At 38.7% G+C, this 25,981-nt stretch overlaps 2 protein-coding genes across 2 annotated transcripts in view; both read right to left on the reverse strand.

Moving 5' to 3' along the window:
- The window catches only part of epsti1 (epithelial stromal interaction 1), a 33,038-nt gene extending 29,530 nt beyond the window's left edge, over nucleotides 1–3,508 (reverse strand). Inside the window, exons 1-5 of the mRNA XM_022208810.2 lie at nucleotides 3,264–3,508; nucleotides 1,764–1,822; nucleotides 1,593–1,676; nucleotides 1,438–1,511; nucleotides 1,207–1,290 (exon numbers count right to left, since the gene is read on the reverse strand). Of these exons, the coding sequence (XP_022064502.2) occupies nucleotides 1,207–1,290; nucleotides 1,438–1,511; nucleotides 1,593–1,676; nucleotides 1,764–1,822; nucleotides 3,264–3,418 (456 nt within the window). The 5' untranslated portion in view covers nucleotides 3,419–3,508. The remainder of the gene's footprint in view (nucleotides 1–1,206; nucleotides 1,291–1,437; nucleotides 1,512–1,592; nucleotides 1,677–1,763; nucleotides 1,823–3,263) is intronic.
- A 2,030-nt stretch (nucleotides 3,509–5,538) lies between these two features.
- On the reverse strand, nucleotides 5,539–24,336 carry idh1 (isocitrate dehydrogenase (NADP(+)) 1). The gene is made up of 9 exons (XM_022208809.2): nucleotides 24,194–24,336; nucleotides 21,569–21,698; nucleotides 16,598–16,889; nucleotides 14,599–14,701; nucleotides 10,851–11,028; nucleotides 10,604–10,755; nucleotides 8,939–9,079; nucleotides 8,694–8,856; nucleotides 5,539–6,281 (listed from the first exon to the last, which is right to left on the reverse strand). The coding sequence occupies exons 2-9, from the start codon at nucleotides 21,688–21,690 to the stop codon at nucleotides 6,194–6,196; spliced, it is 1,239 nt and encodes a 412-aa protein (XP_022064501.1). The 5' UTR covers nucleotides 21,691–21,698; nucleotides 24,194–24,336; the 3' UTR covers nucleotides 5,539–6,193.
- Between the last annotated feature and the right edge of the window lie 1,645 nt (nucleotides 24,337–25,981).

The following is a 25,981-nucleotide window of genomic DNA, read 5'->3' on the forward strand; positions in this document are numbered from 1 at the left end:
TGCTGACATCTGCAGGCTGAACGTGATTTTAATCCTCACTGACTGATTATAGGTTCATGAGAGGAGCATCTTCTTAGAACTGCCAAACAACACATAAGCAGTCTTTCTTTTTTCTCCCACTCTCATCTGTGAGTTCTTGTGTTTGGCTGCAGTGCATTTAATCACATCAGGGAGGATGTTTTCTTAATTTGAATTGTCTGTTTGCAGGTGTTATCTTTAGCTCTCGTTGTGGAAAACAAAGCTCAGTCTTCTATTATTCAGATCCAACACATCTGATCTGCTGTAAACACTGATCCAGAATTACTTTATACATTTTTTTGCACTGATCTTTAGTCATTTAGCTCATAATTTTGGCACATCAACACTTCATATTGCATTTTCTGAGGCTGAATAATCCATCTTAAGTGTCAGTTTGCACATACATTGGTCATGTCTGAGCACATTCTGTAAATACGATTGTGATTAGGAGTAAAGGTTCAGAAAAATGTTCTTCTTTATGAAGAATATCTGATAGCTCTCCTTTAATTATACTACAAGGAATGTTGAATTTTATTGTCATTTCTGACTCCTCACTGCTTCAGCTGAATCGGTCACAGCACAGGATGAGCTTTTTTTGACACTGCAGTTCAGAAAGTTGATGCATCAACAAAAAAAAGTTCAGTGTTTTTTTACACATTGGCTGCTTTATCATATCTTAGTGTTTTTTAAAACTTGAGTGGTGCAGTGTGACCAATGTGCAGTCACAGATGAATGCAATTTCGAGAAAAGACTGTATCCAGGTAGTTTGTCTGAATTTACTGACTTTCCCTGAAAGTATCACATGAAGATTGTTGGTAGAAGCTAAAATGAGCTCATGTTCCATAAAAGCTTCACATTCAACTGTCCCACATTCCTGCAACTGGACCCAAGCAACCCTCCTGTATACTTTATTACTCCACCAAGGAGGCGGAGTTATGTGACGATCAGCGTTTTTTTGTTTGTCTGTTTGCAACATTACTCAAAAACGGACTGACGGATTTGGATGAAATCTTCAGGGAAAGTCAGAAATGACACAAGGGCCAAGTGATTAGTTTTTGGCACTGATGCGGCTTATAGTCTGGATCCACGGCTTTGTTAAATATTTCTGTATCCTTGCGAATTAGCATCACGGCGTCTTTTCACTAGCAGGCTAAAAAACAATTCTGGTTGTTTTAATCTTGCTCTCACCTTCTCTCTCTGCTCGTCCTTCATCTTCTGCAGCTTCTCCTCTTCTTCTTGTCTCTTCTTTCTGTCCAACTCTTCCTTTTTCAGCTGGAAACGACATTCAGCATTAAAATTCTGCCACGACAAAAAGCACAAGGTGGCGCTCAAAGCTTCTCTGCACCACGTTCTTGATATTACATGACTTTTAACTGTATCTAAAGCTGCATTTTTGTTATTGTGCTAAATGTTTTTCACCTTTTTCTGCAGTTTGGAGCAGCGAAGATTCACCAGCTGCTTCTGTCTAGCTTCAGATTCACTCACATGACCTCCTGTATCGATCAACATGTCAGTCAGTGAAGATAATTAAGCAAAATTCAATTTGATTGGCTAAAAATAAAAAATAAAAATACCGAGTCTCTCTGGATTCAGATGCACAGGAGGAGGTCTGTTTGCTTCTTTCCATCTCTGAAACGCCTCCTCCTCTTTTTGAGCCACTGTAGAGACAAAAAAAAATGTTAATTTAGAGAAAATTTTAAACATGTATGAAGACGATATGAGCTCAGGTTGGATGTTGTAGTTACTTGTTTTTATCTGGCTTCGTCGAGCTTCATTTGGTTGGATGACGGTGTATCCTCCTGCACTGAAACACAGAGAACTTGTTGGTAAAAAGCTCTGACTTGTTATTATAATCAGATATGCCTGAGTATAATCTGACATTAAACTCTGCTGCATTTAAGGAAGCTCGTACGCCTGGGTTGAAAAAAATCTGCCTTTAATGACATTTTCTTGATGTTTTCACCATCAAAACAGCCACTAGAGCTGACATTAGCTGTGGATCTTGTGGATTTGAGGGGTTTCAATGTCTAGAGCTCTTGATCATGTTCCTCGAGTAGCTTTTGTGGTGTTGCAGTACAGAAAATTCATTTACTATAAAGGTGGAACAGTATGGACTTTTCAGAGCCATTATTTATCATCAAAGAGACCGGAAATCTAATGTTTTAAAATAATACAGTTGAAAATCAATCGATATTGGTTTTTCTGGTGACCAAGGAAGACTGACACCTGATGTGTTTTATTTGAACAACATGTGACAATAGAAAGCATCTTATTCTGAAGAAAGAAAGAGGGTTTTTTTTCAAGACAATGAACTGACATTTACTTAAAATCTGCTCATTTGGAGCTTTAAGTCATATAAACTGCTGTAGAGTTTACTGAAACAAATTGCACCATATTTTGTTGTTAGTAAAATTCAGTGTCTATCGGATGATTTGCTCAGAAGTTCACTTTCTTTTGCTGTAAATAGTCATTGTACTTATTATACACTACAGTATAGTGACTGGTTTAAAATAATGCTCATTTATAAACAATATGTATGCGAAAATAAAGGCAATTTCTATCTGCTCCTATTTTTTCTTCACTCAAAAAAGTAATAAAAAAGGAAAAACATTTTAGAAAGTTCAATAAGAGTACCATTAAAGTACCGGATCAATAAGTAGTATCAGTGAGAGCAGTATTACGGTCAACACATTAACAATAAGAGTAGAAAAGAGCAAGAACAATAAAGGAATGTTTGGTCTGGGTGAAAACTTCAAGAAAATGCAGCATTGTTTAATTCTCGCATGCTGATGCGTTCAAGTAAAATTGGAATCAGGATAAAAAAATCAAGAAGCTGCTGTGGATTTAAAATGATTATTAATGTTGATGGATTTCTTTATTTTTTAAATATATAGCCTAATTTTTTTGTAGACAATATTCAACTATTTTTGTGTCTTTTGTTTTGATCTTGGTACAAAAGTATCCTCTTTTCTTCCAGACTTCACTACAGCATAGGGATTTACGAGGTACAGTGAAGGGAGCGTTTCTGTTTCCAAACCCATGAAATGAAACTGAAAGTGAAGTTATATAAACTTGCAGATAAACACAAATAATGGGTCAGAAATTAAAATATAATACAAACGGAGAACAAATCAGACATAATAGAGATTTATAAAGTTAATTCAGCCTTTTTGGTGGAACTTTAATAAGCAGCAGAGCCTGCTTTTCTCAGATTTCACATCATTTTAGTGAAACTAGAGACTTACTATTGCGGTTGCCTGGTTGCTGGTTGTGTGTTTCTGCTGTCAGCTGTAGTTTTGTCCACATTTCCAGATGTTTGGTCGTTTCCGGACACATCTGCTGCTGTCTGGTCAGAGTTCATGCTGGAGTTCAGCTGTTTTCTGCTGTTATAAGGATCCATTAGTTCAGCTGTGCAGGCTGCTTGCTGCTCTATTCTTAGTGCAGTTTTCTCTTCCAGGGATAGTGTAGTGACTCATCACATGTAATCATGCTTCCATGTACAGAAGAGAGGAGGGATCTAATGCAGCAGCTCCATCTGCTGAGAAAACAGGCAAAATGCACCCAATATAACCACTCAACCACACTGTCAACCAATCAGACACTAGATTTAACCAGAGACTGTTTATAAAGATATCTTAATATACAGTCTATGGATTTCACCTGAAAAAGTAAGTAGAAGAACACACAATTACTTGATCTTATATTGAACGCTTAATGTCCTAGTTATGAGCTTTAATTAATTTTCATTGTGTGTTGAATGTAAAAATTATATCAAAGCACTTTATAAACTTATTTTGAAAGGAAGGTGCTCTACAAATAGATGTTATTTATTAATTATAATTACTCATGGCAGCACACAGCACAACGTTCAGTAAATTTTCAACAAGATAAGCTGCAAATAACGCAAATGTTCAGAAACATCAATAAAAATCACTTTATTTTGGCCACCAGCTGCTCAAAGCAATAATAAAAAATTAAAATTATTCAGTGTTTACTAGGAGCAAAATATTGCAATTTTAAAATAGATTGAGTATTTCTCAGTTTATTATTGCTACACTCAACAAAAATATAAACGCAACACTTTTGTTTTTGCTCCCATTTTTTATGAGATAATCTCAAAGATCTAAAACTTTTTCCACATACACAATATCACCATTTCTCTCAAATATTGTTCACAAATCTGTCTAAATCTGTGATAGTGAGCACTTCTCCTTTGCTGAGATAATCCATCCCACCTCACAGGTGTGCCATATCAAGATGCTGATTAGACACCATGATTAGTGCACAGGTGTGCCTTAGACTGCCCACAATAAAAGGACACTCAGAAAGGTGCAGTTTTATCACACAGCACAATGCCACAGATGTGGCAAGATTTGAGGGAGCGTGCAATTGGCATGCTGACAGCAGGAATGTCAACCAGAGCTGTTGCTCGTGTATTGAATGTTCATTTCTCTACCATAAGCCGTCTCCAAAGGCGTTTCAGAGAATTTGGCAGTACATCCAACCAGCCTCACAACCGCAGACCACGTGTAACCACACCAGCCCAGGACCTCCAAATCCAGCACCTCCAAGATGGTCTGAGACCAGCCACTCAGACAGCTGCTGAAACAATCGAAACCAAAGAATTTCTGCACAAACCATCAGAAACCGTCTCAGGGAAGCTCATCTGCATGCTCGTCGTCCTCATCGGGGTCTCAACCTGACTCCAGTTCGTCATCGTAACCGACTTGAGTGGGCAAATGATCTGTCACGTTGGAGAGGCATTCTCTTCACGGATGAATCCCGGTTTACACTGTTCAGACAGCTTGTGTGGCGTCGTGTGGGTGAGCGGTTTTCTGATGTCAGTGTTATGGATGGAGTGGCCCATGGTGGCGGTGGGTTATGGTATGGGCAGGCGTCTGCTATGGATGAAGAACACAGGTGCATTTTATTGATGGCATTTTGAATGCACAGAGATACCGTGACGAGATCCTGAGGCCCATTGCTGTGCCATACATCCAAGAACATCACCTCATGTTGCAGCAGGATAATGCACGGCCCCATGTTGCAAGGATCGGTACACAATTCTTGGAAGCTGAAAACGTCCCAGTTCTTGCATGGCCAGCATACTCACCGGACATGTCTCCCACTGAGCATGTTTGGGATGCTCTGGATCGGCGTATACGACAGTGTGTACCAGTTCCTGCCAATATCCAGCAACTTCACACAGCCATTGAAGAGGAGTGGACCCCCCCCCGCCCCCCGTAAACTTGAATAAGGAAGTCTAGATTGCTTAAATGTGACTCCCATGAAAAACATTTACTTTCTCATTGAATAGTCATCATTAACGCGTACTACAAGTTCAAGAAAGTGGAAAATTTTGTCCTTTAATTATCGGCGGCTTCAGTTTGCATCTTTTTATTTAATACTACAGTAGATTCTTTTTCGTTTAATCCTTTAAGTGTATGTATGTGCTGTGTGTGTGTTTCTTTTCCTTATTTTGTTGTGGTTTCTCATCTTAAACACAAAAAACTCATTCAGTCTCTCAAAAACTCATTTATTACGAGTTATCACATCAGGAATGAATAAGTGTTTAATGTTGATTTACAAACCAACAGATGATTGTTATTATTTGGCAGGAGATGATGTGTTATACTGGACGTTAATGCAGACACACACACACAGACAGACCGGGAGGACAAATAAATACACAACTGAGCAGAAACAGTACAAAAACTAATAGTAGTTTCTTTACAAAGTTAGAACTTCTGTGTTTCGTGGTGTAAATTTTCAGGAATGCTTCATCGCTCTGCTACAGTGATTCATTAGTGAGATTCAGGCTCTAAAAACACGACATTGCTGAGGCTTTGTTGATGATGATGATTTGACACAAAACGAATAAGGCAGTGAAGGTCCAGACACTTCCTTCAGTCCCCCATCCAACACAAATACTGACGAGTAAACAAGAGCCAGCAGGTTGGAGCTGGAGGCTGCAGATGCTGGAGTTCTCAGATTAGTCGTGATGATGATGGTGGTCAGAGTCTCCTTCATCCCAGACGAGTCGCCCTCCTTCCACTAACTCAGAGTTCTCCTGCAGTCCTGAGCTCTCTGTGGCAGCTCACAGGTTGGCTAGATGTTGTGATGTGTTTGGATTATGTGTGTGTCTGTCTTTAACGGCTGCAGCTCGGAGGGGAGATCACAGCTTGCTGGTAAGCTTCACCTTCAGGTTATCCGCCAACTTGTCCAGGAACTCGAAGGTGTTCAGGTAGTCGGCCCGAGTGGTGCTGCAGACAAAAGAGAGAGGAAAAACGGTCAGAAAACAGAAATCTGACAGGAAACGGGTGTTACAAACTTCACATGTCCTGCATTCTTCCACAGACAAGATCTGAGGGCTGAACTACGACGCAAGATTAGCGGGTTGGCGAGTTACGTTGAGCCTAAAGTCTGAATTTTCAGTGTCATGAAGGTTTGTCTCTGTTAACCTGCTAGACCTCCATGGTAACTGATGCTGTGAAGCTAACCTTTGTTGAGTTTCAGATTTAAATTGGCTGTAAGAAGCGTGTTTGGAGCTGATTAATGAGTGATAGAGATCCTCAGCTGAGGGAAAATGTTTTATTTGTAAACCTGTTGATTCTGCACGTTACCAAAAACCACTGAATGAAGCCGTTTAGTTACAGTATCACACACTGTGTGCATTGCGTTGCCATGGGAACTCCACATGTATTTAGTTGGTGATGTGGAAATCGTATAAAGTCTGTAAGTCTGATCCTGATTTGCTGTCAAGTCCATTTACATGCTGGTATTGCAAAATCATCTCGCATCTGTCTGAAATTTTTATAGCATAAAATATACATCCATTCTCTATACACCGCTTGATCCTCACTAGGGTCACAGGGGGTGCTGGAGTCTATCCCAGCTGACTCGGACGAAGGCAGGGGACACCCTGGACAGGTCACCAGTCTGTCGCAGGGCTACATATACAGACAAACAATCACACTCACATTCACGCCTACGGACAATTTAGAGTAACCAATTAACCTCAGTATGTTTTTGGACTGTGGGAGGAAGCCGGAGTACCCGGAGAAAACCCACGCATGCACAGGAAGAACATGCAAACTCCATGCAGAAAGATCCCAGGCCCAGGCCGGGATTTGAACCAGGGATCTTCTTGCTGCAAGGCGAAAGTGCTAACCACTAGGACACTGTGCAGCCCTAGCATAAAATATACATATCTAAAAAGATTGCAGCTTGATATAGCAAAAAGTTTTCAACATTTATTTTCTTTTAATTGCACATTATCCAACTTTCAGCAAGTTTTTTCACATGTTGAAGTTTAAAGTTGTTTGAAGGACAACATCTCAGAAAATCTTCACTGTTATTTCTCGTCATGTCACTGACTCAGAATGTCTTCTAATACGTAGCAGATCAATGCACCGAGCTGAACATGTGGTGTCCGATGTTACACAGCTCGTGCAATGACTTTGAACTGATTAATCCACCAAAGTGCAGTTTATTCAGACTTTTAAGGCAGCGAGGGAGCGGACTTCAAATGATTTATGGTTTGAAAACTTGTTTTGACCAAAACGTCATAAAAAAAGTACCAACATAGCTAAATAAAAAGAAAACTCATCAAGCTGGTTTGTCCCTCTGACTGAACCTACTGATCGACACATTTCCTCTTAGTTTTTCTCAGATTTTTGATTTTGGCTGAGAACTTGGATAATTTTATTGAAATGACTGAAATGAAATGTTTAAAAGGGAAAAAAATCAGTACTTCTCTGAGCTGTTTATAGCTCATGGACATCTGGAATGTGAACACGATGATGTTTGGAAGAAAAAAGGCAGAAAGGCTGGAAACCTCTGATTCAATCTGTAACTATCAGATTATTATATATTGTGATAAATCTGCATTTTTAAAAAAGCTCTTAGACTGATGTGTGAAGTAGAAAGCCGAATATTTCCCTCTGAAATGTTGCCGACGAGAAGGAGAAAGTAGCTTGAACTGGAGAAACTCAAGTCCCAAGTATTATATTGTTGTCCTTTTTGTCCACTCAGCCTTCTACAGACTGTTAATGTTCACTGCTCTCCATAAACATGAGAATTTCTCTACAAGTGTAGATTAGTGTGAAAGTGGAAAACTGTCTGGCCAGTAAATTAATTCAGTTTACACACATTCAGGCCGAACGCTGCCGGCAGCAGGTTGATCAACTGTCGATAATTCACGTTAATTCAGAGTGGAACTTGATGTTGGGCCAGAATTGAGCTTGGCCGGTGGCTCTGTAGTCTCTCTGTCGATGACATCTGCAGCCTGCCAGAGATTTTTTTATATTTTAAGCTTTTATTTGGGCAGTCACAGCGATAGAAAATGTGAAAGAGAAGTACGACTGAAGTATGCAGTCAGTGTAACACCATGACTCCTACATAGTGAGTCTCCATTAGTTTCAGAAATTATGTTTTCACAGATTATCTTTGATTTTTGATTTTAAACTTTGATATCTTTAATTTAAGTATATATGATAAACGATATGATTTTTACTACGGTTTGGATGAAACAAGAATGTTTGGGCCAACACTGTTCTCTCCAGAATTGGACTCTGTACTAGCAAATAACAAAAAAGAATCAGATTCATAGAGGATCTAAAAACACCTTAATTAGCACAACAAGAAAAGCACACTCTGTCTAACATGTGACTCACTTTGGCATTCCCTTGATGCAGATCGCCAAATCCTTGGTCATGAAACCGGCCTCGATGGTCTCAATGCAGACGGCCTCCAGCGCCTCAGCAAACACTCGCAGCTCTGCGTTGTTGTCCAGTTTGGCCCGGTGGAGGAGGCCTCGGGTCCACGCAAAGATGGAGGCTGCACAAACATAAAATTGGCATTATAATCAATTAAATACGACTGTTTTGAAGCTGCTAGACGCTTCAGTTCGTCCTCCTACCGATGGGGTTGGTGGAGGTTTCTTTTCCCTGCTGGTGTTGTCTGTAGTGGCGGGTCACGGTGCCGTGGGCGGCCTCAGACTCAACCGTACGTCCGTCAGGGCAGATCAGCACGCTGGTCATCATACCCAGAGATCCATAACCTGCAAGAGTCAAAACAAAACATCAGATCTCTGAAACTGACATGTAAAATCTGACATTTTAAGAGACGCTTTGGGGTCATTCCACCCCAATTTACCAAATTTAAAAAGAAAGTTCACGTCTGACCATCTCATGTTTGTCTGATTTTTATTTTGTCCAAGTAGAACGTGTAAAAGCTTTGGTCATAGGTGTAAGTTTTGGAGGGAAAAACGTATAGAGATTGAATTTTGCATAGGTTTTCTGTGGATCAATGTTTGACGAGCCATAACTTGACCAATAATGTAGCTACAGTCCTGAAATTTGCAGGTTTTCTTCTGTCTACATGTAATCTTCAATGGTACATCCGTGCTTTAATAGAAAAATACAAAGCATTTATGCAATGGTGCAAATTTGGTCCAAAAATGTTTTTTTCTATTCCGATAGTCCACCAACCATAAAACTTAGATTTTTTACACTAAGAAGCTGATTCTTTTTCCCCCCAGTACTTGGCACCAATAGTAGCTTTAAAAATGTAGAGTCAGTCAGAGGCATACTTTATAAGAAAACAAATACTGAAATTGCATTTTTTGCTTTTATGGTCAATAATTACACATGTCATTATCTGGCAGGTATGATAGGTGAAACCTAATTTGTTTATTGAATGCATAAAGTCATATTTATTTTCGTGATTTTACTATGTAATGTAAAGAACACTGTTAGAAAATACAAAAATATATATATACATGGGTCATTCCCCCTCAATTCACCAAATTCCACACACCTGATGATCGATAATATGACAGATTGTTTTTAAAGTGGTGCATATTGTTTGAGTTGTTCATGTGTAAAATCTGGGATCAAAAGTAGCATACGTTTTTGAGCAAAAAATCCTTAAAAGAGCAGCTGGGCATGTTGACGTTTGGGATTAATTTTTGTGGCAATCTGTGGATCAACATTTAAAGAGTCATAACTTGAGAAATAATGGAGCTACAGTCCAGAAATTTTGCAGGATTATTGATATCTACATGTAATCTCCAATAGTACAACCCTGCTTTGATTGAATAATACAAACCGGTTATATGATGGTGCAAATTTGGTTAAAAAAAAAATCAAGTTTTTTTCACTGTATTCTGATATTCTACCAACCATAAAACCTTACTTTTTTACCCTAAGAAGGTAATCTTCTTTCTCCAGTGATTGGCACCAATAAGAGCTTTGGTTAAGCATAAGTACTTTCAGAGGTATAATTCAAGAAGAAAAACATCATTAAAATTTGTATTTTGCATTCATGGCCAACATTAGGGCAATCACTGAGCAGGTATGATGGTAAAACCACTCAAATAGTGTCCCAACTGGAAGAGTTCTACAATATTGTTGCTGGAAGAAAAGAAAAATCATGGTTTCCCAATTCATAGTGCTTCAAATAGTTTAGGAAATTTGGGAACATAAAAAATATGTCAGACATGTATAAAAATCTGTCAAATTGAAGATGGTCTGTTGGGGGTATTCGGTGCATTGAAGTGGAAATGTGCTTTTATTTCACCAACCTTGTGCCACAGAGTCAGACTGAACATCTCCGTCGTAGTTCTTGCAGGCCCAGATGAAGCCTCCCTCAGATTTCATGGCCTGAGCCACCATGTCATCGATGAGACGGTGCTCGTACCAGATTCCTTTGGCCTCGAATTGAGTGTGATATTCCCTGAAAGACACAAAAAGGTGGCAACGCCTTAAAGCTCTGGTCTTGTAGAAGGATAAGTGGTGCATGTGTTTTTGTAGATGTTTATTTATGTTTACTTCTCGTAGATCTCCTGGAAGATGTCCTTGAAGCGCCCGTCGTACTTCTTCAGGATGGTGTTCTTGGTGCTGAGGTAGAGTGGACACACCTTGGACAGAGCCATCTGGAAGGAGCTGTGAGCAAAGTCTCTGATGGACTTATCTGTGTTGTACATGCCCAAAGCCACACCGCCTGTACCTGCACAACAAACACACGCAAATACAAGCCGCAGATTAACTACACAGCACCATCACAGAGACATTTGGAAATACAATCTGTAAACATTTTTTTGTTGTAGTTTCTATCAAATTTATTGTCATTTTTGGACAATTTTGAGTCATTCTCAACTAATTTTGACTAATTTTGAACCAGCTTTAAGTCACTGTGTTCAAATTATCTGCCATTCAAGACAAATCTGGCATCATTTTGGACAAATTCTGACTAACTTTGAACCAGCGTTGAGTCACTGTGGTCATTTTTTGTTTCATTCTAGACAAAGTCTAAGTCATTTAGGACAACTGAGTCATTCTGAACTGGTTTCAAGTTATTTTGGTCAAATTATGTGTCCGTGTAGGCAAATTTTTAGTAATTCTGAGTCAGCTTTGAATCATTGTGGTCAAATCTTCTGTCATTCTACACAATTTTTGAGTTATTCAGGACAATGTGAGTCATTTTGAACCGGTTCAAGACATTGCAGTCAAATTTGTGTAATTTTAGACAAATTTTGAGTCATTTTGGACACATTTCCAGTCATTTTGAATCAGCCTTAAGTCGTTGTGGTCAAATATTCTGTCATTCTGGACAAATTTTGAGCTATTTTGGAAAGATTTGGTCATTTTGAACAGGTTTCAAGTTATTCAATTATGTGTCATTTTAGACCAATTTTGACATATTCTGAACCGGCTTTGAATCATTGTGGTTAAATTTTCTGCAATTCTAGACAAAGTTTAAGCCATTTAGGACAATTGAGTCATTTTGAACTGGTTTTAAGTCATTTTGAACAATTTTGACATCCTTAGCTTGACATACTTCGCACACATCAAATTCTTCTGATGTGAGAGGCCTCAACATTTGGTGAAATGACGACTGAAGACTGTTTTCAGTAGGACATATCCTTCTATACACTTAATAATCCACCCTCTTTGAAAATTTTAGACTACTTTCCCTTATCAAGTGCCAGTAATAAAAAAAAAAAAAGGGCCTCTGCTGGAGCCATTCGATTATTTGGGTCTGCTGAAAAACTATTTTGTCTGTATCCTTATCAAATTTCACAGTGTTTGGGAGATTCTGAACCTTTAACTTACTGAACCGATGAATTACTCAACGGCTGAAAGTCTCCTTCAGTTTGCTCAGTGTGAACAGTTTTAACACAACAGAAACACACACTTTCTACAGTGTGTTTTCACATTTATAATATGAACGTGATAAGAAAATGGACTTGTGAAAGCTTCTCTGTGATATCAGCCCAGCTTAGTTCTATTTACTGACACCCACATTATGATATTTGACACCTTTTGTTCTGAGATATTTCTCATTTTAGACAGGGGTGATATTTGCACACCTGTTTATCTAACATGAAACTTTACCACAAGTCAAGGCAGTTTTTATGATTAGGTCCCAATACTTCACATTAGAAACAGACCTATCCAACACTTTTAGCCCTTAGACCCCTCCAAAGATGTTGCAGAAAATATGCATGTGATTGCAAACTGCATATACCTGCAATCTGCATCTGTTGAGTACAAGCATGCTGCAAATGACATCACCAGCTAAACAGTGCAGTACCCAATTGTACAACAGTTTGACTTCATGTTTGTACAATTAGAGGAAGTGTTGACAGAAAGTCAATCTTTATATACAGTGTACACACGTGGACAAAATTGTTGGTACCCCTCAGTTAAAGAAGGAAAAACCCACAATTCTCACTGAAATCACTTGAAACTCACAAAAGTAACAATAAATAAAAATTTATTGAAAATTAAATAATCAAAAACAGCCATTACTTTTGAATTGTTGATTAACATAATTATTTAAAAAAACAAACTAATGAAACAGGCCTGGACAAAAATGATGGTACCTCTATAAAAGATTGAAAACTATTTGACCAGAGTGACATGATTAACTCAGGTGTGTCATTTAATTGACATCACAGGTGTTTCCAAACTCATAATCAGTCAGTCTGCCTATTTAAAGGGAGACAAGTAGTCACCCTGCTGTTTGGTGAAAAGGTGTGTACCACACTGAACATGGACAACAGAAAACGAAGGAGAGAATTGTCCCAGGACATCCGAAAAAAAATTACAGACAAACATCTTAAAGGTAAAGGCTATAAGACCATCTCTAAACAGCTTGAAGTTCCTGTGACATGTTGACAAGCCACAAAGCTTCTGGGAGAATGTCCTTTGGACAGATGAGACCAAACTGGAGCTTTTTGGTAAGGCACATCAACTCTATGTTCATAGACTCAAAAACCAAGCATAGGAAGAAAAGAACACTGTCCCTACGGTGAAACATGGAGGAGGCTCAGTAATGTTTTGGGGCTGCTTTGCTGCATCTGGCACAGGGTGTCTTGAAAGTGTGCAAGGTACGATGAAATCTGAAGACTATCAAGGCATTCTGGAGAGAAATGTGCTGCCAAGTGTCAGAAAGCTTGGTCTCAGTCGCAGGTCATGGGTCTTCCAACAGGACAACGATCCAAAACACACAGCCAAAAACACCCAAGAATGGCTGAGAGAAAAGCGTTGGACTATTCTAAAGTGGCCTTCTATGAGCCCAGATCTGAATCCCATTGAACATATGTGGAAGGAGCTGAAACATGCCATTTGGAGAAGACCCCCATCAAACCTGAGACAACTGGAGCTGTTTGCTCATGAGGAGTGGGCCAAAATACCTGTTGACAGCTGCAGAACGCTCATTGACAAATACAGAAATCGTTTAATTGCAGTGATTGCCTCAAAAGGTTGTGCAACAAAATATTAAGTTATGGGTACCATCATTTTTGTCCAGCCCTATTTCATTAGTTTGTTTTTTTAAATAATTATGTTAATCAACAATTCAAAAGTGATGGCTGATTTTGATTATCTAATTTTCAATAAATTTTTATTTATTGTTACTTTTGTGAGTTTCAAGTGATTTCAGTGAGAATTGTGGGTTTTTCCTTCTTTAACTGAGGGGTACCAACAATTTTGTCCACGTGTGTATAGCCAATCAAAAGATGCTCTGTGTACAGAATACTGCAGCGTGATAAAATTAAATGTAGACAGTACTGATAGTACTCATAAAACACCCATAACTTACAATGAGCTGATATGAGGCAGGTAAAAACAATTTAAAAAATACATATCCACCATTTATATCTAAAAAAAAAGAATCGACATCCAACTTGAATAAATAGATTTTTCACATGCAGTTAGAAGTTAAGGCCGCATGATTTGGGGAAAATAAATTGTGGTTGACTGAGACACTGCAATTTGACTTTTAAAAGTCAAGCTTCAGTTCAATATTCACCGTGTAACAGATTTAAAACGTGGTGGAGGACTCTAACATGAGAAACCAACAAAAGTGTGACACAAACAGGATGGCATGAAATTGCAAACTCAATGACTTGACAGTCTAGAGCTTACGTCAATTGAACCACAGCGTGCGGCCTGAACTACGTCAGTGTAGGCATAAACAACCCCTGCAGGTTTGCTTAAATTAAATAACACTGAATCATACTGAAACTTACGGGGTTGTTGTGATTTTGTGAGCGACCTGACTCGTTCTTACCCTCAAACTCATGGACGACAAACTTGACTTGCTCTCCACTGGTTGGTGTGTAGATCATCTCCACCTTCCCAGGTCCAGGCACCACAAAGTCCGTGGCTTTGTACTGTGGAGACACAGTGGGGAAGCAAAGGGGTTCATTATAAAGAGCCGTTTGAACCCACTAAACATTACAGCTCATAAAATGTATAAAACAGAGTCGTAAACACCTCAGCGGGACTCGGCAGTCAGTGTATATAACTCTGACATCTACTGGCTATTATGCAACCATCAGCACCCTGACACTTCACCTGCCCTTCTTCCCCCTGTTGACTTTGGCAGAGCACCATGAGCTAAACTGTGCTTTAGCTCTGCTGCTGTGGAGGCAGTGCTCTGTGGTCCAAAGGACAGCCGGTGAATCATAATTATTGACTGAGTCTCTCCTGACAACCCCACAATGTCTGGAATAAACTGTGAACTCACTGAGTAGTCGGCTTGTTACTGAGTTGTGCAGTAACGCACCACTCTGAGTGCTTCAGTAAGAGGTTTGTCACATACTGGGAAAGCTTATTTAAGTTTCTCTGCCTTTAGAAAGGGCTTATATGTGAGGCTGATTCTCAATTCAGATTAGTTTGTCTAAATCAGGGGTCGGCAACCCGTGGCTCCGGAGCCGCATGCGGCTCTTTCAGCCCTCTGTTGTGGCTCCCTGTAACTTTGGAAAATAAATTGTTCGGCCTTTCAGGCGCGTTTCAATGCATTTTAATATAGAGAATTTTATTGTGAAATTACCGCTCTTACTTTGACGTGTCACTTCACCGGATGTGCTGTGCCTGTGACATGAAAGCGCAAAGCTTCAGCAGAGAGACAACACGGAGCTTCCGATTCCCACAAGTTTCATGCCTTTTTTAAATTTTACTCCTGGAGAAGCAACGCCTGTAGTTTCACATCGTTTTGTACTCAAGAATGGCAAGCCTGTATATTAAAGCTCCACTCCAAGAAAGACACGTCTTTGAGTCAAAAGTACTCATGATAGGGTAATACACGCTACTCGCAAGAACACGGCTCGATGTCACATCCAGGCAGCAGGTCAGAGAGTCAGAGGAGTGTCGTCTTGGAAAAATAGGGCAGCGACTTACCGGAGAAAAGTTATTAGCTTAAGATAAATAGATATAGCTAGATTTTACAAGTTAAATAGACATTCGCAAAATATTGATTTCCAGCTAACATTACGTAACATATGAGGTCCAGGAGCAAAAATGACATTAACCAAGTAAGATAAATATTGGTGGAAGGACACAATTAAAAAATGAATCTATCTAATTAGAGGCTTTGTAATTCATTAATCACGACTGATTAACAAGGGCATAGAGGTAACTAAAAAAAAAAAAAACGATATATGCAGCCTTGTCTTCATTTTAAATGCCAAAAGGATTTTGCGGCTCCCGGTGTTTTCTTTTCTGTGGGAAACGGGTCGAAATGGCTCTTTGAGTGTTAAAGGTTGCCGACCCCTGGTCTAAATGGTCATTTCTAAGGTCAGGATGAGCACAAAATCTATGCATTTTCCTGTTATTTTGTACATTTGACTAGCAAAAATGCCTTTTATGCTTCAGTAATGAAACACATCCTTACAAAACTGGTTAAGAAATTTAAATATTTTGTTTTCATGTTTTTAAACTGTAAATGTTTGCCTTTAATTCACTGAAATACATTGGAAAAATTATAGGGAACACTTAAATAAATAGAAATTGATATACACTGTGTAATTATTATTGAAAAGAATGGATAGTGGAAACCAAAATTGTTAACCCAATGAGTAGAGGGATTCACAAGGACTTACGATTCCTGACTGTACACATCGATATCTCAGAAGTTTAGCTGAAATAGTGTTATACTGTGACGTTCTCTTACCTTTTTTAGCAGTGGACAAACCAAAACAAAAGCATTTCAGCCAGTCTCATGTCTCTCAACCTGACTTGCATTGATTCATTTTTTTTTTTCACTTTGCAGGAGTGTATGAAGGTACCTGGTCTCCGTGGGCGTGCCTGCCAATGATGATGGGTTTGACCCAGCCGGGCACCAGTCGGGGGATGTTCTTACAGATGATGGCCTCCCTGAACACGGTGCCTCCCAGGATGTTACGGATGGTCCCGTTGGGCGAGCGCCACATCTGCTTCAGCTTGAACTCCTCCACCCGCTTCTCGTCCGGCGTGATGGTGGCGCACTTGATGCCCACGTTGTAACGCCGGACCGCCTCCGCCGCCTCAACCGTCACCTTGTCGTCTGTAGCGTCTCGGTTTTCCATGCCGAGGTCGTAGCTTTGAGGGAGGAGATGGAAAAAAGAGAGTTAATGGTGCCAAAGACGAAGCTGATATCTATCATGTTCTGGAAATGTGTTGAAATTATCTGGTACAACATTGTTTCTGAGTTTCAGTACAGATGTTGAACTCTATTTGGTGTGATCAAAAAGTTCTGGGACTGTTCAAGCAGGAAGTGTTGTAAGCCAAGAGACCACGTTGTTGACCATGTTACAAAGGTTTTTGTGACCACTGGTAGGTATAAATGCCAGTTCAGCAGCTGGATGATCCAACCTTCACACTGAGGATCATCACTGGTGGGGTTGCAGCTACCATTAAGAGAAGAAACTACATTTTGCATAGTCAAAGAGTTGCAGTTTCCAAAACTACAGGAAGAACGTCAAGTCAGGAGCACTAGGAACATTCACAGGGTTGTGCAGCTTAAATCCAACTGCCAAAGTTTGACTGAGGTGTTTTAAACAACCTGAACTGTGACATGACAGAATGTGGGTGTGTCTGGTAACAACATGGTGATAAGGCACAAAATTTTTTGACCACAACAACATAACTGTTGCTGTTCACCTGACCTTTTCTCAAGATTGGGCCCCCTTTGACTTCTTCTTCTTACCAAACGTGAAATTGAAGTTCAAGTGTTGCTGTTTTGACAATGTTTAAGAGATTCAGTGCAGATTACGCATGATTTGGTGACATATCAGGACTTCCAGGGACTGATACAAGCGTTGCAGGAGCACCGGGAGCCGAGTGTCGCTGCACAAAGATACTACTTAAACTGGATGGGAGGCTTTAGATCTTTTTTATATTTTGTTCTTTGGGCACTTGGCCAATATAAACATGCCTAACTAAGTGTTTGTTTTTTGCCAATATATATGTCAAACTGCATGACATAATCTGATTAATCTGCAGCTTTCCACAAGTAAATAATTGTCAGAAGTTTAAGGAGTGTTTTGATTTGGATCTGTAAATCTGCCTCCTATTCAGTGCCATCTACCATTGCGTGACACATTATACACCGATATTTGTGTGCATGGGGGTAAGAGAGCTAATCAGAGATGTAGGAAGAAGAGATGGGTTGAACAAACGTGACGACTGTTTAGAATCTGAGCATCAGAGGCATGAGGCACCATAAACAAAGTCCGTCTGTTTGAGGAAAAGATTATTTCTACACCATTTAACAGCAGCCCTGCAGCACTGACTGACCAACGCAGTAAAAATGAGCACGTCACCGTTTTCGCTCGCTAGAAGGCTAAAGTACAACGGCTGTGATGTGAAACATGATTACTGTGTCAAAGGACGTGAGGGATATGAGTGGTGAATGTGAGCTGGCTTCCAACAGAGGAGGAACTCAAAGTGCTGCCAGGACTTTATTCACACCGTACTGAGGCTAATTATATTCCTCACAGAACCTGACACAGTGTCCCACTTTTTCTGCCACTGTGCTCATTCTGTTGCTTCTTTCTGCTGTCAGTGAGGAGATCTGCAAATCCAGCCAGCGACGCAAAGACAAAAGAAGCAAGGCTTCGGTTGTGCAATCACGCCTGGCCCTCTGCCAAGATAACTGGATATGCTGCTCCACTTGTTACGCTCAAGGAACGTCGTGGCTTCAATGAGCTGCTGAGAAGAGGAGGAAGCACCTTTAGCCTAAAAAACAAGCTCCAAGTGCTTATCATTCCTTTCAGGCAATTGCCTTCGAGCTTTCTTGTACACTCTATTGCTTTGTTTAAAAGCAGACGTGACCTTTTACCTACTTTCAGCCCCTCCTTCCCATGAAAGCCAACACCAGACCACAACAATACAACGCTCAGAAACTGACTGCATACATGCGACTGAGGCAGATGCAGAAAACAAACAGGACCCGGTTGATCGAGAACGATGTCTTCAGTTGTTCCGATATGTTTGCTTGTGTGTCTGTTTATGTATTCAGCAAGTTGATGCATTCCTGATACACTCTCCACAAAACCTGCACATTTATTGGATTCATTATGTTCATTTGGCCATCTTTTTATATCAGATTAGCATTTCTTTTTTGTTGACAAATTAGTAAGTATGGTTTTTTAACCGTCTCATAAAAAGACACGTCATCAACACGTCAGATGAAGCTTCTGAGAAAGACTGCAGACAGCAGCTGAAACATGTCAGCAAGGTAAAAAAAAAACCATCCTTATTTGTCAGCAAAAAAGAAATGCTAATCTGCACGTCTGTTTGACTATTCAGAATTAAAATTACAGATATTGATAACATCATTCTGACGAATCATAAATTAGATTTTTTATTTAAATTAGGGATCGATCAACATGGATTTTCCATGGCCGATACTGATGCCGACTATTGGCGATTAAGAAAGACTGACAACCGATATTTGGAACTGATACGCATTAAATGTACCGTTTTACCAGCATGTGATAGCAGGAAACCTGACATTCATATCTAGACTGCTTCATTAACAATAACATAAACATGCAAAATAGAAATAAGAGTGATTAAATTATCTCCTCTGTTCATGTGGAACCACTGAGACTGATCAATTTGTCTCCTGCAGTTCCGTCTGTCGTTCTTCTCTTAATATTTCAATGATTTCTATTCCTTTTACTACTCACTAAGATCCAGATCTTAAAACATTATTGTTTTCCACACTCTGTTTTAGGTTAATCTGTGGCTGCCTTCTAACTTCGCCGCTAGCCGTTAGCATAGCCTTAGCCAGTGTGAGAGAAGCTAATATTCTGATTTATGTTTCCTGTTGAGTTTTTGCTGCTTGAGAAATATTTTTCTGAGACCCTAGAATGACGGCAGACAGAGAGAGGAGACTGCATAAGACCTGAAATAGTGCATTTTATTTATCAACAATTGGTCCACAATTTCCTGACATAGATAATTAAAATAACGCCAAATGTTGGCCACAATAACTGCCTTAGCTGACAATCGCTCTATCCTTATTCTACATATCTACGTGTTATTTCAAGCAGTTAAAATCCCAGTAAGAAATCTCTGCATTTTACATTAGATTGGTCAAAATTACAGCTGCAGGTATCTCAGACATCATTACTGTGAGTTGGAGTCTGGTATTTTCCAGGGATGCATTTCACAAGTTGTTTTGGTCCTTTAATGACAGTAAAATCAACTTTGATAGCTAGATAAGCTAAATGTCATAGTCTCATAGTCCTGTCATGAAAGATTACAGAAAGGATACAGAAAGATTACAGAAAGGTTTATGATTAATGATGTGAATTTCTCTTTGGAGATTAATAAAGTATCTATCTATCTATCTAACTCATGTTTATACCTGGAAGCTATGCTGTCCAGAGATGTATTAATTTGGCCGATTTAACCTCCATGAGGATCTGAGAAGAAGCTAAACCTGTGGTCCCCAACTTGTACTTTCCAGTGTGTATGTTGCTGCTTAGAGGTTGTTTGGAATAGTGAAGAAAAATATGAAAACAGCAACCTGCAGAAAGTGGAAGGATTAAGTGAAATGAATGGCCAAGTGCACACTTATACCCACAGTCTATATTTGGTGAATCAGACCACCTCTGGCAAATGCAGCGTCAAATCTGGAGATTTCATTTGGACAAGTCAGAGTTCAGTTTGAGATGGCGACAATATAATTACACCCAGTTCAAACTTAATTTCAGATATCTACATAGGACAAAGGTATCCTGATTTATAACTCGTCATAAATAAACTGTAGATATCTGAAACTTTAATTACAGCTAGTAAGAGTTTAGCTGAATTGTAGATATGTGTAAAGAGTAACATATTAAAGGTAAAAGCAAGAACATTTGTCCCAGAACTGAAGTAGAACATTCCGGCCTAGTTGACATATTTCTCTACTTTTATGCCTGCGATCACTATCAAGATTGCCTTGTAACCTGTTAGGTGTGTTTGTTTTTACAATGACCTCAGTTGAGATAATTCTGTCATATTACACCACATTGAATCAAATTTGTTCTTCCAAAGCCAGTTGCACAAGAACCAATTAATTTCAATGAATGATGCAAGAAGTAATGATATAAACATTGTGAAATATTTCTAGAAAAGTTCAAGTTCAATGCATTTGCTCACACTTCTCAGTAGGAGATATGGGAGCTTTATGCAGAGGTCGTATAAACAACGCATAAGTCCGAACAAAGTCCATGCAAGAGATAAGAAGAAGTGGTTGAACGAACGTTTACTACAAAATTATTGGACACGTGATCTCAAAGGTTGTCCGTCAAAAAATATTGTCATCATAACGGTGTAAGGTATTGTGCCAGCAGCATAATGGGTCTTTATTAGGTGTAATGATGTCTGTACTGCAGTTTATTCGCAATTAGGATTTTTATTGTTGCTGACCTTTAACTTTAAATTCAATTTCTCAGTTTTTGAAAACCTGGGATCTTAACTTTATGCCTTGATGCTTTGCAAGATAAAGGATCCTCTCATACATTGCTTTGCTGTTTACACTCCACAGGGAGAATCCAGGACAAACAAGCCCAACCAGAAATGCCAGGCCAGCAGGAAATGTTAACTGATTTCCCTTTTTTATGCAATTTCACCAAGACGTCGCTGCCCGGGGGAGCAGCAGTTACCACGGTGCACCGTCCTGCCATGTAGACAGAAGTGTATTTATTATGAATAATTACACATGTGCTGAATGTACTGCAGCGTTCAAATGATAATGTGATCTTTGCACGACTCCTCCTCACCTGTGCAGGTCGAGCTCCAGGTACGGGAAGATGAGCTTCTCCTTAATGAGCTCCCAGATGACCCGAGTCATCTCGTCTCCCTGCATCTCCACCACAGAGCCAGCCTTGATTTTCGGAGACATCTTCGATCCTGGAGACAAAAATAGAGAATGTGGACCGTCAAGAGCATGGTGAAGACAAAAATTAAAGAAAGACAGAGCAGCTTTCCTGTGGAACATTATTGTAAAATGTTTACATTTTGTGCAGTGTTTCTGTGGAGCTGTAGTCCAAACTGTCACTGAAATAGAAAATGTTCTTTTAAGATGCTTTTTCACATTGATTTTCTGCCACAGAGTTACTTTTGTAATGTTGAAAACAATCTTTGATTTTTTTAAATGTAGATTTTGATACCCATTCTTTTCCCCCTGTTGTCGCTGTCTTAAATAAAAGGATTCAAGAAAGATGTGCCTATTGAGAATTAAAATTACAGATATCTGCAACATCATTCTGACCAGTCAAAACCACAGCGAAAGATCTCTGCAATTCAATTAGGACTGAGAAGAATAAGATCTGCAGATATCTCATTATTTCTGTTCTGAGTTGTTGTGATGATACTCGTGAGGCTTCCCACTGAATGTTGGTGAAGCAAAGTAACGACCGTGGTGGATAAGATTATTAAGAAAAACAGCTCTTTAACAAGGAGTTTGTGAAGAACGAGAGCTTTGTTCAGAGACTTGTGGTGAAAATTAACTGAAACTTTGGCCTCAGGCTGCCCTGACATGGTGGTAAAACGGCTGCAGTTCCATAGTATGTGAGAAATGTGAGCCGAAACTTGTGACAACTCCAGATATCTGCAACCTCATATCACCAAGTAGCAATCCTACTTAAATATATCTGTATATATATCTACAACATCTTTCTGACCAGCTCAAGTTTAGTTTAAGAATCTGAAAAGGACAATATAGATATATTGAATGAAGGGGAACTGAAAATATCTTTAACTAGAATTACAACTAAAGACATGTGAACCTAGAATGCAACTAGTCAGACCTCATCTGCAGATATATCTGCAATGAGAAACACATAAACGATCAAAGTTGTATATATTTGTGCTGCAAGAATGACAACGTGTATCTCTGAAATGGTCTTTTTGACAGGAAAGACGCTCCAAACAGCACGCTTCAACAAATGCACTCTTATGACATATTATATTAAATTATTTAGAAACTACTTAGATAATAACTGAATCAATTTGAGTATTTTTCTTTAATTAGTCAAATACTCAGATTCTAGCTTCTTATATGCGAATCATTTCTAATTGCTTTCCTCCTCTGTGACAGTAAACTGAATATCTTTGGGTTGTGTACAAAGAAAACATTGGAAGACGTAACTTTGAGCTTTTTTTCCCCACCATTTCCTGACATTTTAAAGACCAAACAACTAATAAATAATTACAAAATACTCCCTAGATTAACTGACAATTAAAACAGTTGCTAGCAGCAGTCCTAATGACATAATTTAACACTTTCATGTCTTTTTTTACCATTAAATTTTGCTTTTCCAGTGGCTTCATCTGTGTAAATCTACAAACTGTACCTACAAACAAGAGCTGCACCACACTGAATCAGAGGTGTACTTCCTCTGCCTGTTGCACAACAAAACTTGAACTTTTTACAACTTGCTGTAGATACGAGAACTTCCTACTTCAGAAACATGTTGTACAGAGTTTGCCAACATTTCTGCATTATTTAGTAACTTCAAAGTAAAAGACTAATTAGGTGCACAAAGAAAAAGTGAAGTTGTAGCACTGTTTTCAAATGAATGACAAAAAAAGTGAATGAATGGATCCATTCACAACAGTCTGGGCGGTGACTCAACATTTAACTTTGCTCCAGTTGATTGAACACTACAACAATCCTCTTAAATGGGAAATGTGCCAACGAGTACAAATGACAAAATCCTGTAGCACATGGTTCACTAAACACCTCAGCTCTAATTTGGATTTAAAAAATGCCTAACTTTGCAAGCATGTTTGGTTGTTTTGCGGTATAAAGTCATTTCATGTGTGGAGAAATACACAGCTGATTGGGTGTGATTCACATCGCTGATGACAGTTTGAAAACTTGTAGATTTGAGCCTTGTTTTCTGGTGAATATTACGGGATGTTCCTGAAGTTACATAAGTCTGCACACAGGCTGATGATAGCACGATAGGGAGGAGACTGCTGAGAGTAGCAGCCAGCTTACAGGAGGACTATAAACAGTTAATGACATGTAAAAGTGCAGTTTTACTAGTAAATATTCTCATAAAGAACAGGACAACATAGGAAACCAGGAAGAAGGCTACAAAAGGCCTGAACAGCCACCTTATGTCGGTTTGCTTCAGCTATATACGATTAAATTTGAATACGCACCATTAAAAGTGACATTAAATGGAGTGGTTTAAACTGAAATGCAAATACAAACATTTTATTTTGTGTTAATGTGTTATTTCTATGCAGCTTTCCAGCTGGGCTGCGGCTAACCTCTGTAGCTGCACAACAGAGATGTTAAAACGAGATAGCATCTTTTGCTTCCCTGTACGTCGCCATTTTTTCGTTTTGCTGTACCTAAGCAAGTAAAAACGGTTAAATTACATGCTACCTACCTGGTTTAGTATAAACGTCCACGGTACAGTTCAGCAGCTAGCTGAGGGAGCGGAGTGATGTCCGGTCCGAGCTGACAGCGGGTGCAGGCTTCTAGCGGAGCCGGCTGCCTCCTCCCAGGAACACCGGCAGCGGTTCTGACCAATCAGAAGAGAGTAGAAAACACAAGTAGCCAATCGGAGGAGCCCACACAACAGGAAGGGCGGGGCTTTAAACCCAGCTCACTGAAGGGTCAATAAAAGTTTGTGTTCACACCCACAGAGTAAATATTTTATATTATATAAAACTCCTATATTTTTCCCCTCTTTCTTCATTCTTCTGTTAACATTAAAATATTATTATTATTATTATTATTATTATTATTATTATTATTAATGATTATAGTAATAATAATAATAATATAATAATAACAATAATAATAATAACAATAATAAATTTCATTTATAAAGCGCTTTACAAGAAACTCAAAGACTCTGTACATAAAATACCATAAAATAAAACAAGACTTATAAATAAAAACAGTTAATTTAAAAGTCAATAAACAGTCATTTTAAAATCAATCAAAACAGTAGTTGTTGTTTTATTGTTTTGTTTTTACCTTTGTTCCCTTTTTTATTGTATTTATTATTTTTCTTTTTGTGATTTTTGGTTCTTTATTATTTTATATGTATGATGTATGTATAATCTAAAGCCTCCTTATTTTGTTCAGAACAGACTAAAATTTATCAGTAAAATATAATTTGTTTTCACTCTCTTTGAAGTATTCTATATATGTTTTTACATTTTTATATTTATTATTTATTGTATTTATTTCTAACATTGCTTTTAGCTCTCTGTTTTCTTTTATTCTATTAATTATTTTCATTTTAATGTGTGCTTTTATCATTCTATTTGCATACATTGATTTAATTCTATTTTTCCAATATTGCATCTCTGGACTATTTAGTTTTTCGTGTAGCCTGACCCTTTGCCCTATTCATTTATTTATTTATTTATTTATTTATTGTCTGTCTGTCTGTCTGTCTGTAAAGCACCTTGTAAACTCTATAATGTGAAATAATGTGTAATAAAAGTAAAATTATTATGAATATTAATATTTAACTCCCAACATTTGATTTCTGCAGACATGTAGAGATACACAAGAAGTCATATACAATATAAAAAGGTTTATTAATGTAAGCTTCAACTCTTAAAATCTTGAACGACTTCTAATTTGAAATCGTTGATAAAGCTTATCGGATAATTAATAGGTGAACTACATAAGATAAATATGACGGTTAGATAAAGAGCATCCTTATTTTGTTCAGGACAACATGAGAAATCCCACTGCTGGGTCTTTCTTTTGGCTGTGGGTTCAATACAATTTACTTTTATTTCTGCAGCATCAGTTCAAAACACAGGCTATCTCCATGTCAATGCATCACTTCTCTTGACTTTATCTTCATTTTTAGGGTCATTGTACTTTTAGATTTCTTGTCCTGCTTCTTCAGTGCTTCATCTGTGTCCAGCTGCTGTAGCATTTAGTTTCCCCGGTGAGCGATCAATAAAGTTTTTCTGATCTCTTCTTAACATGGAACTCTATGAGGACAGACTCACTGTTGGAGCCTCTCGTGGCCACCTGGAGGAACTGCAGATGTTTCTACTTCCAGGTTAATTTTCCTGCCTCAGTTTGCTGCTTGAACATAACAGACTGAAGGTTGATTTGCTGCAGGAGCTGCCAGTTTCCTATAACTGATCTCATCAGAAAGTTTTGAAAGCGGTGCAGTTCTGCAGGTGAAGCAGAATTCTCT

The sequence above is a fragment of the Acanthochromis polyacanthus genome, chromosome 14 (genome assembly GCF_021347895.1).
Source record: "Acanthochromis polyacanthus isolate Apoly-LR-REF ecotype Palm Island chromosome 14, KAUST_Apoly_ChrSc, whole genome shotgun sequence".
In the NCBI taxonomy this organism is placed as follows: Eukaryota; Metazoa; Chordata; class Actinopteri; family Pomacentridae; genus Acanthochromis; species Acanthochromis polyacanthus.

Coding starts and splice junctions, on each gene's coding strand:
- idh1 (XM_022208809.2), bottom strand. CDS start 21,690: ATGTCTCCGAAAATCAAGGCTGGCTCTGTGGTGGAGATGCAGGGAGAC. Junction 16,890..21,568: donor CTGGAGCTCGACCTGCACAG/GTGAGGAGGAGT, acceptor CCTCCCTCAAAG/CTACGACCTCGGCATGGAAA. Junction 11,029..14,598: donor TGTCGTCCATGAGTTTGAGG/GTAAGAACGAGT, acceptor TTTGTTGTGCAG/GTACAGGCGGTGTGGCTTTG.